Source organism: Mustela putorius, unplaced genomic scaffold, assembly GCF_011764305.1.
Source record: "Mustela putorius furo isolate JIRA1106 unplaced genomic scaffold, ASM1176430v1.1 tig00537227_pilon_pilon_pilon, whole genome shotgun sequence".
NCBI classification, from domain to species: Eukaryota; Metazoa; Chordata; class Mammalia; order Carnivora; family Mustelidae; genus Mustela; species Mustela putorius.
The window spans coordinates 32,783,996-32,798,487 of NW_025422368.1; the positions used below are offsets into that span (position 1 = coordinate 32,783,996).

At 39.5% G+C, this 14,492-nt stretch overlaps 1 protein-coding gene across 2 annotated transcripts in view; it reads right to left on the reverse strand.

Moving 5' to 3' along the window:
• Positions 1-14,492, reverse strand: part of PTPRO (protein tyrosine phosphatase receptor type O) — a 243,832-nt gene that overhangs the window by 44,917 nt on the left and 184,423 nt on the right. For both annotated transcript variants that reach the window (XM_045073123.1, XM_045073124.1), the window contains exons 13-14: positions 3,535-3,674; positions 741-873 (exon numbers count right to left, since the gene is read on the reverse strand). In XM_045073123.1, coding sequence (XP_044929058.1) covers positions 741-873; positions 3,535-3,674 — 273 coding nt within the window. The remainder of the gene's footprint in view (positions 1-740; positions 874-3,534; positions 3,675-14,492) is intronic.

Here is a 14,492-nt window from a genome sequence, read left to right on the forward strand (position 1 = left end):
TCATCACTGAGTAGAAACACACATGATGAATGCGACAGAAATGGAAATGCAGCCAGTGAAGGGATCACGTGACACTGAGAGTGGTACTATTACACAGGTGTCTTCGAGGGTGATCTCGGACTGCTGAGTCAGCCTCCAACAACAAGGCAGTGACACATATAACTCAGAAGGAAAAAAAAAAAAAAGGAAGCACCATTTTTCTAGAGTTTTCATTATTTCTAATTCCACAATACCAACATCCCCCCCCGCCCCCCGATATTTGGCTTGATTGGGAACTTGCCCGTTTTGTCCCAGGAATTTAGCAATGTCATCACTTGACCAGGAATGACTGAGGGCCCAGGAGACCACAGGAGAGCCCGAGTGGATCAGGATACTGTGGCCACCGCTGGGGAGGATGATGAGGCCTGTGGAGTGGACGGGAGCAGCTCTCAGCCACACGGTGGATATTAGGGCTTTCAGCGCTTCATTTCTGTGTGTCAATACAGCTCAACAAGGGACGTATATTTTGATTGCAGTTTTGCAGACGGGAAAGCAGAGGTTCCTAGATGGTCAATATCTTTCCCTCAGTCACACAGGGAGCGAGTGCAGTGATGGGCTCCCTGTCCCCAGAGCCTGAATGTTTCAACAGAACATGGTTCTAATAAAAGGATAGACCATCTATATTTGAAAAGACAATGGAAGGAAAATCTAGAAAGATAGAACTTCCAAAGACACCAGATTCCACGAACACAAGTAATTACCCATTGTTGAGACGGCTATGAATGTGGGGACACTGGGGCTGTTGTGACTGAAGCTGGTGACACTACAGTTGTAGGCAGTGGCGGGAAGGAGGCTGGAGATGGTCACAACGTGGGAGGAAACAGCAATTGGTTCCTGGAGATGCAGAACATAAGATGAGTGTCATATTATCGTCATCTGTTTTGTGTTTTTTTGGTCTGTTCTTCAGAGTTGAGTGGGTAATACATAACAGAGTAAAGCGTTTAAAAGATGCAAAAGGACAGCAGTGAAAAGTAAGTTTCCTTCTTTCCCTACTTTCTATCTACCCAGTTCTCCTCCATGGAAGGCGCCATTGTTGTCAGGTTTTTTTTTTTCCTTTCCATCTATATTTTATGGATGTGAAAACACAAGATAGATCTAAGCAAAACCTAAGTGATAACATGGTTTGCATGTTTTACCTTGGTTATTGGTATATTTTGGTGCTCTTCCCACATCAACACAGATAAAGCTGATTTATTCTTCTTAAGGGGTGTGCAGAAATTCACTGAAAGGACCTACTTTATTTAACCGGTGCCCTCTGAAGAATTGAAGAATGTCTCAGTTGTCTCTGATTTTTTGCTATTACAAACCATGCTACAGCAGACAAATTTTAAATTATGAGAACAAACATATATGCACACACACATGCTTAATACACATATGTGTGTAGGCATGTGTACACATACAGATTCATACACAAACCTGTGTGTGTGTGTGTGTGTGTGTGTATGCATATGCATGGATGTACATACAGATGTGGGTATTTGTTTTGCCCCCAGCCGAATGATGGGCCCAAAAGTTGAATATTTTTCAAAATTTTGAAATCTACTGATAGATTGTCTTCTTTTAAATTTTTCATTTTTTGAAGATTTTATTTATTTATTTGAGAGAGGGAAAGAGAGAGAGCATGATGGGTATGGGGAGAGGCAGAGGAAGAGGGAGAAGCAGACTCACTGCTGAGCAGAGAGCCTGATGCAGGACTCGATCCCAGGACCCTGGGGTATGACCTGAGCCCAAGGCAGACACTTATCTGACTAAGCCACCCAGGTGTCCCAACAAATTCTCTTCTATAGGCATTTTCCAAGTTATCCTGCTGTGTGTGATGCTGTGTGACAACATCTCTTCTCCTACACTCCTTCCAATCTAATATATCTGTAAACTCTGAGTTTTTCCAATCTAATTAGAGGAAATTGTACCTCATTAGAGATTCATTTTGCATTTCTTTTATTGTGAGTGAACTTGATCATCTTTCCATATGTTTAAGTGTCTTTAGTGTTTATTTCCTATGAAATATTTGTTTTGGGTTATTTGTCTGTATTTTTTTCTATTTTTAGTTGCTATTTGTATATTAAGGACACTATCCCCTTTGTCTGCATTCCCAGCTTTTAAACAGCATCCGCCAAAGTCACGCCAACTTTGTGTTCTCAAAAACATTTAATATTAACATATTCTTGAGTAGAACAAATTGTTAATTTGATGGGCCAATTGTTAGACCAGTGACAACTACCACAGTACAATATAAAAATATGAGCCAGCATAACATTCTTTTCCCAAACAGAGATCTGAAACACTTCTGCCTAAAGAGATGAGAGCCATCAGAACTTATTTCCAATTCCACCTCTTTTACTCATCTATAAAAGAATGATTCTAAGGAAAGACTTTTGCTAGCAAGACTCTGTTATAGTAAGTAGCTGCATAATCATTATTTTCTTAAAGGGAGGCATTACTGTAGCTGTAGAGAAGAAAATCCGCTACTGGCAAAGCAGTTATTTGCAAAAAAGGATTCTTAGAATAGAAAAAAAAAAAAAAAAAGATGAGCTCTTCAGTACAGATCAAAAAAGAGATGTTTGTACAAGAGAATATCAAAAGAGGAAAGAAATCAAAGCAAATTATCTTAACGCTCATATGAAAAGATTTCTACTCCCAGAAATCCTTTCTTCTTTTCAATCTCATGAACTGCATTATTTAAAAAGCATCAATTATTCATGTTCACAGAATTAGTCTGTACACTGCGTTTTGTGATATCCCTCACTAAACTTGACCTTTCCCTTCCATGTCTGGCTATAAAATACTTTTTTTTTTTATTTTCCTGTGGTTTTGTTACCCTTGGAGCTACTTGTTCTTCTCTCTCCTTCCCGTCGGTTTGACCTGGTGAATAACTCAGCAGTCATTCTATCTATTTGCGATTCTAACTCTTTAACAATCACCTCTCTCAGCCTTCATTTTCTCAAGCAAAATTGTCCTCCTTACTAACTAGAAGCAGTCCCTTCTTTAAATTCTCTTACTAGAATGGACCTCTCTTTGGCACCTGCATTTTAACTTAATTATTTCTAGACTGATGTAATATCCATAACTACATGAAAACAATTTTAAAGTATTGACTCTACCATTTGTATTGCACATAGTGCCTTTCACATAACTGGCAATCAGTTCATATTTGTTAAATTATATTTTATATGGCAGTGTCTATCCCTTTGATAAATTTATTTGCAATAGGAAAAATAAACCCCTTTCAGTTTTCAGTATGACCCAGGGCAACTAAGGATGAGGGACAAAAGATACATGCAGAGATGAAAATCAACATTGCAATTTGGCAAATTGGTTCTAATTTTTAAGGCTTGCCCTAAGCTGACTGTTAATTTCTATCACTGAAACACAAAACAGATGAAATTTTGTTTTCATTTTCTATAGTTTCAACAAATATAAGACTTTAATTTACTCAGATAATTAGCCTTAATCAAAATGAACTCAGACAAGGACAATCAAAAAGCACAGTACCTGGAGTTTTGTTTCTTGACTTGAGCCAACTTGTTGACAGAAGACTTCAAAGAAATCAGCTACTCCCTCTTCCACCCACAGCAAAGTCACTGAAGTCTGGGTTTTATTCACGGCAAACAGTGATTTCGGAGGAGCCGGTTCTGAGCAAAGGCAGAGTTTTAAAAAAAATTTCATTTAATTTAATACATTCTTCCTTCTTTCACCAATTGGCAGGATAAAACAGGCAAAAAAAAAAAAAAGTCCCAAATACAGGTAATTAAGAAATGTTATGTTATTGTTATTGTAACAATAACATGATTTATTATAATATTGAAATGTTATTTCGAGTTATTGTAACATCGAAATGTTACATTATTGTTTTTGAAATATGTCCCAACACAGTCATCATCTAACTTGGAAGGCAGAATAATTTGCCTTTTTCTCCCCCTTCCATTTTATACTTCCCTTTTTAGAACACTTCTGTTTTCTACTTCAGCTTTATTATATCCATAATCTATTAATAGTTTTGGTGTCATCTGCACTGGAGGTAAGCACTGCCTTGGTAATAAAGAACTTTCTGCAGGAGAAACAAAAATCTATACTTGAATGGCTGAAAAAAATGAATGAAAGTGGTTTGCTCCCATCTAACGGAGACATTCAGTCTGGTACTTAGCCAAAAGCCTGTCTTCCTTTTCTGGAGACTATTTGGAATAATTCAATCCAAGGAATGGCTTCTTGAAAATTTAGTCGAAATTAAGAGGGGGGTAAAGCTAAGTAGATAGGATTTTTTTTTTTTTTTTAAGAAGAGGATTAATGGAAGGGGAGTGGATGGTTAATAAAATGTTAGAGGACTGATTTCTTTATCTTCTTCTTTTAGACATTTAATCTTGATCTATAAATTAATCCATTAGTCAAGCAAACTGTGCCCCTTCGTACTCATTTCCAGTAAGTGAGTCACGGGATTTGTTGGCTCGAGACCAAACCCCTGCCGGTTCTCCAGTTTTAGGAAGTGGTCTTGTGTCTTGTTCCCCCATACCTGAATCTCTCCTACTCTCCTCTCTGTGCCCTGTCATTTGGGTGTTGTCTTTCTCTTGAATTCCTCTAGTGCTCAAAGCGTTATGCCTGAACCCAGATGCTTCAGCCAGAGTCCTTGCTACCCTGTCAGTATGTTCTTGTTTGGACATACTTTGGCTAGCTGTTGGGTTCACAGAACATCATACGCTGCCCATGTGCGTGCCCTGTCAGGCAACTATGCACGCTGTGTGTCTGTTACTTGGTTTCCTTTTAATTATTTGTCCCATGCTTCCAAGTCAGTTCCTTAGCTCCTGGATATCAGCAGTGCTTGAAGAAGCCCTTGGAGGCCACTCCACTCCTTTGACATGTCCGTGATCTCTGCGTGGGAAGGTCTGGACCTTCTTTCTAGAATATCATCATCGTGGCCCTATTCAGAAGCACGTAGTATGTCAAACCATCCTTCCTGTGATTTATCGCAGGCAACTTAAATTTGTGTCCTACTAAAAAGAAGCAATTTTCTTTCCAGAGACAACTCAATGAGGTTTGGCTGAAGAGTTGAAGGAGGAAAGGGTGTGGGGGTGTCTTGTGCAGGTGTAATTCACAGCAGATGTCAGGACCCCTTGTTTGCAATGAGTTGTCCACTCCCCCAAACGTTGTACTATGTATTGTTTCACTTCCCCTCTGATGAAAACTGTTGATGAAACGTGGGGTCAGCTTCCACTGCCCACATCCTTTATAACTGTCACTGTGAAAAGGGATGAGTCAGAGGGTAGTTTCTCCAGTGATTCTGACTCATGCAGAACTTGAATCTTTGGAAGCAAGTGTGAGGTTGTCTGGGGCAGAGATGGATGATTTTTAGGCTGAACCTTGGTTGTTTCTCTTTCCAAAACACACCCTCACAGTGAGTATCCTGAAGTGATTAGATTCCCTAGGACGTCTACATATTTTTTTTTTTTCCTGATGGGTAGATAAACTCAGGTTAGCTATCCATTGTGAACAATTCTCAAGTCCTGATCTCTAGCTCCCACCTTTTACCCATGTACTTCCAATCACCTACCATCCGTGTTTCCTCCATGAGCAAACCCATTCATTCCCTTGTTGGGGCCAACAATCTTGAGGCTCTCCTCTGGCTTCTCAAGTTCAGAGAACATACTGTCAAATTCTTGTCTTCTCTTCCTTGTGTCAATTCTTTTTATTGTATTGCATGTTCAGGCTTTTGACCACACTTGATCAATCATTACAACAGCCTCTTCATTCTTTTTTCCTGCTTTTAATCAGTTCTTTCTTCATTTGTCAACGAGAGCTTAAATCAACTTGAAATATCACTTTGCTCATGTTAAGTCCTATCTGGGTAATCATCTATTGTGATCAATGTTTATTGCATCAAATCCAAATACGCCAAGTTTTAAAGATCCTACTTACATTGGCAACAGGCCACATGTTACCCATTCAGCTTCACCTGTCCCCTGACCCCTGGTACAGCCAGTTTTCTCACTGACTATCATACAAGCAGTACTCTTTCTCAACTCAGTATATCTTTTCTTCTGCTTGGATCATCCTAAAATCAGGAAAAAGCCTTCTGCCTGAAGTCTTATCTGTTGATTCTGTCTCTTAATGATCTATCCCTTCTCTGACCTTCTATTACCCTATTTGATCTATGTGAGGAAAGTCCTAAATCTCCTAGGTCCTACTAGATGCTTTAAGAACAGGGGCCATGTGTTATAAGTTATTTTGTTTTCACCTTGAACTAGTCACCTGCAATTGTTCAATAAATCTTCTCTATTGGCTTATTTAAACCATAAGTCAAGATTCATTAATCAGAGTTATTAGGACTTAAGCATCAGGCAAGACCAGTCACACTAGGGCTATAGTTTGATGTTCTCTGTCTTTTTACAGTGATCATATTGGTAAAATTATCAGCTGTCAGTGTCATGAATTACAAGAGTTCCCAGTGGTCCAAAGAATATGACTCGGATACTTGAGTAGCAGTTTCTCTGGGTCTGGCTAAAAGAATATGGATCTAGGTGATAAGTAGGATCCTCGGGAACATCTCCAAAGGGTCTGGGACCTTTGACCTTTGACCAGTAACAAAGTTTTCTTTTCAAGTGGTATATAGTGGCACTGGATTATTCCAAGGTCACTATACCCATTATCACTGCATCCTTTTCTGATAGACATATGCGTTTTAGCTCCTCAGATCGAGTAACATGCACAAATGGCCTGCTTAAGGGCTGTTTAGGATCTCTGTGACAGGTATATTTCCTTACATGTACTGGGAAGAAATTGCACCAACTATTCCAAAGGAAACAAAGAAAGTCTTTGCAATATTTCATAAGTGGAGGTGTAACTGGATTAATTAAGTTTCACTACTCAAGATAACATCTGCCCCAGGAAATGTATTAAAATCTTAGTAGTATACTGTCCAACACAGTAGCTATTACCACATGTATCTATGGAGTACTTGAAATGTGGCTAGTCTACACTGACAGGGGTTGCAAGAGGGAAATACAGATTGAATATTGGAGATTTATTATAAAATAAGAGTAAAGATATTTCACATATAATTCTTTTTTTTTTTTAAAGATTTTTATTTACTTATTTGACAGAAAGAGATCACAAGCAGGCAGAGAGGCAGGCAGAGAGAGAGGAAGGGAAGCAGGCTCCCTGCTGAGCAGAGAGCCCAATGCGGGGCTCGATCCCAGGACCCATGATCCTAAGATCATGACCCGAGCCGAAGGCAGAGGCTTTAACCCACTGAGCCACCCAGGCACCCCTCACATATAATTCTTTATATCAATTCCATGTTAGGATGATACTGTGTTGATGTATTTGGTTAAATAAGATATATTAAACTCAATGACACCCATCTCTTCTTAGTATTTTTTAATGTGGCTACTAGAAAATTTAAAAATTATATCTTCGGCTCTCATTGTATTTCAATTATACAGTACAGGGTTAGAGCATTCCTTCCTGCTTGGTAGAGCAGAAGTGTGGAAATTCTTGGCAGAAGCTGGTTGGAGGTTCCTCCCTTCTGTTTTCTAGCTCCTCTCCTAAGAAGGCAACCTCAGCTAAACTCTGTAGCCAAACATGACTTAGATGATTCCTCTTTCCCATCCTCGCACACAAGACCAGAAGGGAGTAGTGGCTAAATATCATTTTTTAAAAGATGTTGCTTATTTATTTGACAGAGAGCAAGAGAACGGGAGAGAACAGGCACAGAAAGAGGGGAAGCAGCAGAGGGAGAGGGAGAAGCAGACTCTCTGCTGAGCAGGGAGCTTGATGGCAGGGCTCGGTCCCAGGACCCTGATCATGATCTGACATGACAGACACTTAACTGACTGAACCTCCCAGGCACCCCAGCAGTGTCTAAATATTGTAAAAGTGTCTAAATATTGCAAAAGCCTTTTTGTTGGTCTGTGTCTCTGTTAAGGGATGAATTGTGTTCACCCAAATTTCTAGGTAGAAGTCCTAAGCCCCAGTACCTCAAGAATGTGAATGTGGTTGGAGATAGGGCCTTTCAGGAGGTAAGTTAAAATGAGACCGTTATGTGGACCTCAATCCAATCTGACCATCGTGCTATAAGAACAGGGAATTTGGATAGACAAGGAAAAACCAAAGACAAATGGGAACAGAGAAAAACCATGTGAGGACACAGCTGGAAGGTGAGTTCACCTGCAAACCCAGCAGAAAGGCCTCAGAGAAGCCAAATCTGCTGATACCTGCATCTTGAAATTTTCGCCTCCGGAACTGTAAGAAAATAAGTTCCTGTTGATCGAGCCGCCCAACTTGCAACATTTAGTCAGGGCAGCTCTAGCAAACGAACACAGTTCTCTTACTCTTCAAAATATCAAATCCAGCCCAGCTCATAAAAGGGAGGGAGAGGAAGGCCTCAATGATGTTATGAAAAGTAAATGAGCTTTAAGATAAAGTCACTTTTGGACTCTTACTTTTGAGAACATAGAGAGCCAGGAAAATTTGACTTATAGAACATTCCCTGGATAGCACTTTGTACTTCTCAAAATGACATCATAACATTAACTTCTTCAAAATTCCCAGGCTTCATAATGTCCAATTTCCTTTTGTTTAAAATCACGCTGGAGTCCATAATATTCGATGCGAGAACCCATGGAAATGGGAAAAGGAGACAGATGGACTCTTTTCAAAACAAGGTACAGATATGGGGTTGTTGCTTTAAAATATTCTCTAAGAGCTTTCTAACATTGCTTTCTAACATACTCAACTGTTCGGCCCTCTTCTTTCCTTTTCAATTCCTCTATTTGAGTGGGGAATTCAACTTAATTTTATAAAGAAATTAAGTACAAGGCACAGAACATGGGAAGAAAGGAAAGCTGTAAGGTTATCTCTACATTTAATTTAGATTGGATTATGAGAGACTCAAGCTGTTCCCTAGGATCTCAGTTGCAGGGAGGAGAGTAGTGAAGGTGACCTTGGGTAAAGGACGATCTGGGACCTGACTCTTATTCTTTACTCTGGCAGCAAATTCCTTCCTTTCCTAGGAAATCCCAAAGGGAGTCAGGTTGTAATATTTTGCGTTGGAACAGAAGAGAACGTGTTTATTGTTTCAAATCCATCTTTTTCTGATAATTATTACCTTGTTTCTTATTTTAATGGGGTCCATTAGGTTAGCTGCCAATGGAATGATGTTAATGAGGCTAAGATTACATCCACAAGGGCCCACTAGTTTCATTCTTTTTGTAGTTTCTACCTCTAAACCTGGTGAGTCCTTTTACAAATGTGTGACATTGGTGATAAGGGGGATTAAATAGAAAAAAACTATAAAAATGATCAATACGATAAAATCCATTTTCAATTCTCAGCATCACTGACAGGAATAGGCTAATGTACTCTTCATACACAAAGGATGGCCTTTAATATTTATATTATTGTCCATCTTTTAAATAAATCTATTTTTTATTTTCCTCAAGGCAAGCAAGTTCTACCTTAAGGAGTGTAAGCCTAACATATTCAACTTGGTCAAAGAAAATATTTGTGACTTACACAAATGTGGGTATTTGACATTCATTTCCATATAACTGAGGATGATGGTGCCTCCTGGAAAGTTCCTCTTTCTAGAAGACCAACATTTCCAAAGTGGGTATTTGCTTCTACATGGAGACCAGCGCCAGACATCACAGTCATGGCCCTATCTGTCCATCATCCAGATTTGAACAGAAACCTACAGACTCTGCAAGTTGCTTTATGGTATACAGGAGAAGTTGTTTTAGGGAAGTACTGAAGTTGTGTGGCTTGGCTGTGGGTCCCTGACAAATGGCAGTGAAACTCACAAGACCACAGTGAGACTGGGAGAGAAAGAGATTGAGAGGGGGCATCAATTAGTCTTGGGATGAGGGACAGAGCCATGGAACAGTGGCATGTCTGATAGTTCATCCCAGAAGATAATGTTAGCATGACCCTGCTGGCCCTGAAGGACTCTACAAGAAGGGTAGCATGACAGTCACAATCCTCTGAAAACCTAAAGAATACATGTTTGTAAGAAATCAGTAGAAGTCCTCCACAAGCTTCCATCATCGCACCCACCTGACTCACTACCCCATCGGTGCCCACATACTCTCACTCTTCCTAACTATAGATTCACTCAGTCTTAGGCACCCCTTCCAGTGGCACCCAGCGTCCTTCCACTTTGGGCCCAAGCAAGGACATCAATTAATGAGAGTCACCTCTAACCATCCAGCCCCATAATTTTCCCTGGTCTGTTGAATCATTCTGATTAGCCCATTGAAGAGCCGTTTCCACCCACTTCAAAAAACAGAAAGAAAAAGAAAGAGAAAACAAATCCAACCAAACAGATAAAAACTCTTGGATTCTATCTTTAGCTTCTGTTCATTTTCTCTCATCTTTGTAATCACACCCCTAGAAAATTTTGTTATTCCAGCTGTCTTCAGTTGTTCTTTTATTATCTCTTGAATTACTTTTAATAGCGTATTTTGTCTTCACCACACTCCACCCAAATGCCTCCTCCCCAAATCACCACTGACTTCTGGGTTGCTCACATCAGCAGTCAATTCTCATCCCACAACTTCCTTGACTTTCCAACAGGCTCAACGAGTTTATCAATCAAGCACTTTCTTTGCTTGGCTGTTTGGACATCACACTTCTTTGTGTTGTTTTTACTTCACTGGCCACTCCTTCTCAGGCTCTTTTGCTGGTTCCCTCACACCACCTCCATTTCTTAAAGCTGGAGTGTCAGGGCTCAGTCCTTGGATAGAATTCTTTTTCCTTCATTCATCCCCTGATACCCTCATCAGGTCTGTTTCCTGACTACTCTCAAATATATACTTCCCAGGTCTGAAATCTTCCAGATTCTGAGCTCCTTAATCTCACTGCCCACTCAACATCTGTTCTTCTTCTTTCTTTAAAACATATTTATTTATTTATTTAAACATCTGTTCTTCAGTGCTTAACAAGCACCTTCAAATGTTGATGCATCCAAACCTCAGCTTCTGGTCTTTCATCCAAGTCTGCCTCTCTCATTATCTTCCCCATCTCAAAATATAACAGCTCTGTCCTTCTGATTGCTCAGGCCCCGTATCTTGGCATCTCCTTAGACTTACTTTGTTCGTTCATAGACAACATCTAAAATCCAGCAGTAGACTCTCCCAGCTTCATCTTCAAGATACATTCTGAAGCTTATCCCTGTTCATCACCTTCTTAACTACCGCCCTGGTGCAGGCAAGAATAATCTTTTACTTGGATAGATGCAACAGCCTCCTAAATTTAAGGTAACTATGTGGTTGATCAAAAGTGCCCAAATTGAAATACTCTTTGGAGAAGAAAAGGATTGTAATAGAGGGTGACTGGCCTTTAACTGATCCATAACAGGTGTAAACTGTTATTATCTATGGTAACTGGGATGTATGGTCATCTTATCTACCTGGTTTCCCATTTTACCTTGATCTCTGAACATTCTATTCTTACTGAAGTGATCTTGTGAAACTTTTCAGGTCATGTGACTCTGTCACTTGAACCCTCCAGTGGAGTATCATCTCACTCAGAATGAAACATCTTTTCTATGACGCTACATGATCTGTTCCCTTGTCACATCTCTGTCCTTTTAACCACTACTCTCCCCCTTGTTCCTTCCACTTCAGCCATACTGCCTTCCTGACTTTTCCTTGAACCTTCCAGGCATACTAATGCTGTTGGAGTTCTGCTTCTGGGTTCCTTCTGCCTATAAAACCTTCCAGTTATCTGTTTGGCTCACTTTCTTACACCCTCAGGTTTTGACTGAAATACCACCTTCACTGTGAAGCTTAACCTACGCCGCCTCCTTCAAAAATTTCACTTTACTCCCCATAACACTTTTCTCACAGCTTCATTTTTCTCCAAAATGTGCAGCATCATCTGGCATTCAAATATTTATGTTTATTGTCTCTTTTTTTCCACTAGAGTGAGGATAGAATTTTTTGTCAGTTTTGTTCATTTCTGTACCCTCAACACCTAGATTAGTATGTAGCACATAGTAAATGCTAAATAAATATTTACTGATGGATAGAATTAAATTTTTATTTTCATTTTTAAAAATTTATTTATTTGAGACAGAGAGAGAAAGAGAAATGTGTACACAAGTAGAAAAAGAGGGAGAAGGAGAGGGAAAAGTAGATTCCCCACTGAACTGGGAGCCCAGTTCACAGGGGTTGATCTGAATTAATTTTTTAAAAGTATAGTATCTTCGGGGTGCCTGGATGGCTCATTGGGTTAAAGCCTCTGCTTTCAGCTCAGGTCATGATCTCAGGGTCCTGGAATCGAGCCCCACATTAGGCTCTCTGCTCAGCAGGGAGCTTGCTTCCTCCTCTCTCTCTGTCTGCCTCTCTGCCTACTTGTGATCTCTGTCTGTCAAATAAGTAAGTAAAATCTTTGAAAAAAAAAAAAGTATAGTATCTTCATTTATTAGCCTTTTTTTGACTGGCATCTATAAATAAGTAAGTAAATAATTATAGATAGATGGATGGATGTGCAGAATGAATAAGCATATTTTCTTTCTTCTTTCACTTTCTCCTTCCCTTCCTTTCCATGCACTCATTCATCCATCTTTCTTTCCTTTTCTCTATGTTATATTGACACAATTTATTCGCATTCCTATCTTATTAAACTCATTTCTTTTTGATGGGGGGTGAGAGGGATAAAAAGGCAGTCACTTACTAGGAGAGGATCCAAGAAAAGGGCCCGGGGGATAGGGAGGAGTACTTTAGGTTTCAGTGTGATTTGACTCACAACACTTCACTTACTTCCTGCGAAAAATAAGGATTGCATATATCCAAGCAACTAAAATTGTGAACTCAGTGATTTCAACATAAGAATAAACAAATTTCTCGGGGCACCTGGGTGGCTCAGTGGGTTAAAGCCTCTACCTTCTGCCCAGGTCATGATTCCGGGGTCCTGGGATCATGCTCAGCAGGGAGCCTGTTTCCTCCTCTCTCTCTGCCTGCCTCTCAGCCTACTTGTGATCTCTGTCTGTCAAATAAGTAAATAAAATTTAAAAAAAGAATAAACAAATTACTCAACTGAGAGTGAGATCATAAAGACAGTACTATGTAATAGCTTTTATAAAGTCAGAAAATATTTTCCATCAAAATGTAAATAATTATTTTTAATCTACTGAAATATTATGGGGAAGAGAGAGAGGGAAAGTGAGATTGTAATATGCCCCCAGTTCCCAATATCTGAAAGTATTTTGATTCTTTTTATTTATAGTAAAACTATGTTTTAAAGATTTCTAATCTATATAAAACCTTTCATGATTGAGATTAAGATAATGAAGTTAATGTTATTAATACCCAAATTCCAAAAGAGGAACAGAGAAAGCCACCCAAGTGGGTGCGAAACTCCTCCCTTCCCTGTTAGGGTGTTCACTAAAAAAAAAAAAAAAAAGGTTCCCCTTTCTCCACATCCTCGCCAGCATCTGTCATTTCCCGACTTGTTGATTTTAGCCATTCTGACTGGTGTGAGGTGATATTTCATTGTGGTTTTGATTTGTATTTCCCTGATGCCGAGTGATATGGAGCACTTTTTCATGTGTCTGTTGGCCATCTAGATGTCTTCTTTGCAGAAATGTCTGTTCATGTCCTCTGCCCATTTCTTGATTGGATTATTTGTTCTTTGGGTGTTGAGTTTGCAAAGTTCTTTATAGATTTTGGATACTAGCCCTTTATCCGATATGTTGTTTGCAAATATCTTCTCCCATTCTGCCAGTTGTCTTTTGGTTTTGTTAACGGTTTCCTTTGCTGTGCAAAAGCTTTTGATCTTGATGAAGTCCCAATAGTTCATTTTTGCCCTTGCTTCCCTTGCCTTTGGCGATGTTCCTAGGAAGATGTTGTTGCGAATGAGGTCGAAGAGGTTGCTGCCTGTGTTCTCCTCAAGGATTTTGATGGATTCCTTTCGCACATTGAGGTCCTTCATCCATTTGAGTCTATTTTCGTGTGTGGTTTAAGGAAATGGTCCAATTTCATTTTTCTGCATGGGGCTGTCCAATTTTCCCAACACCATTTATTGAAGAGGCTGTCTTTTTTTCATTGGACATTCTTTCCTGCTTTGTCGAAGATTAGTTGACCATAGAGTTGAGGGTCTATTTCTGGGCTTTCTATTCTGTTCCATTGATCTATGTGTCTGTTTTTGTGCCAGTACCATGCTGTCTTGATGACGACAGCTTTGTAATAGAGCTTGAAGTCCAGAATTGTGATGCCACCAACGTTGGCTTTCTTTTTCAATATCCCTTTAGCTATTCGAGGTCTTTTCTGGTTCCATATAAATTTTAGAATTATTTGTTACATTTCTTTGAAAAAGATGGATGGTACTTTGATAGGAATTGCATTAAATGTGTAGATTGCTTTAGGTAGCATAGACATTTTCACAATTTTTATTGTTCCAATCCAGGAGCATGGAACATTTTTCCATTTCTTTGTGTCTTCCTCAATTTCTTTCATGAG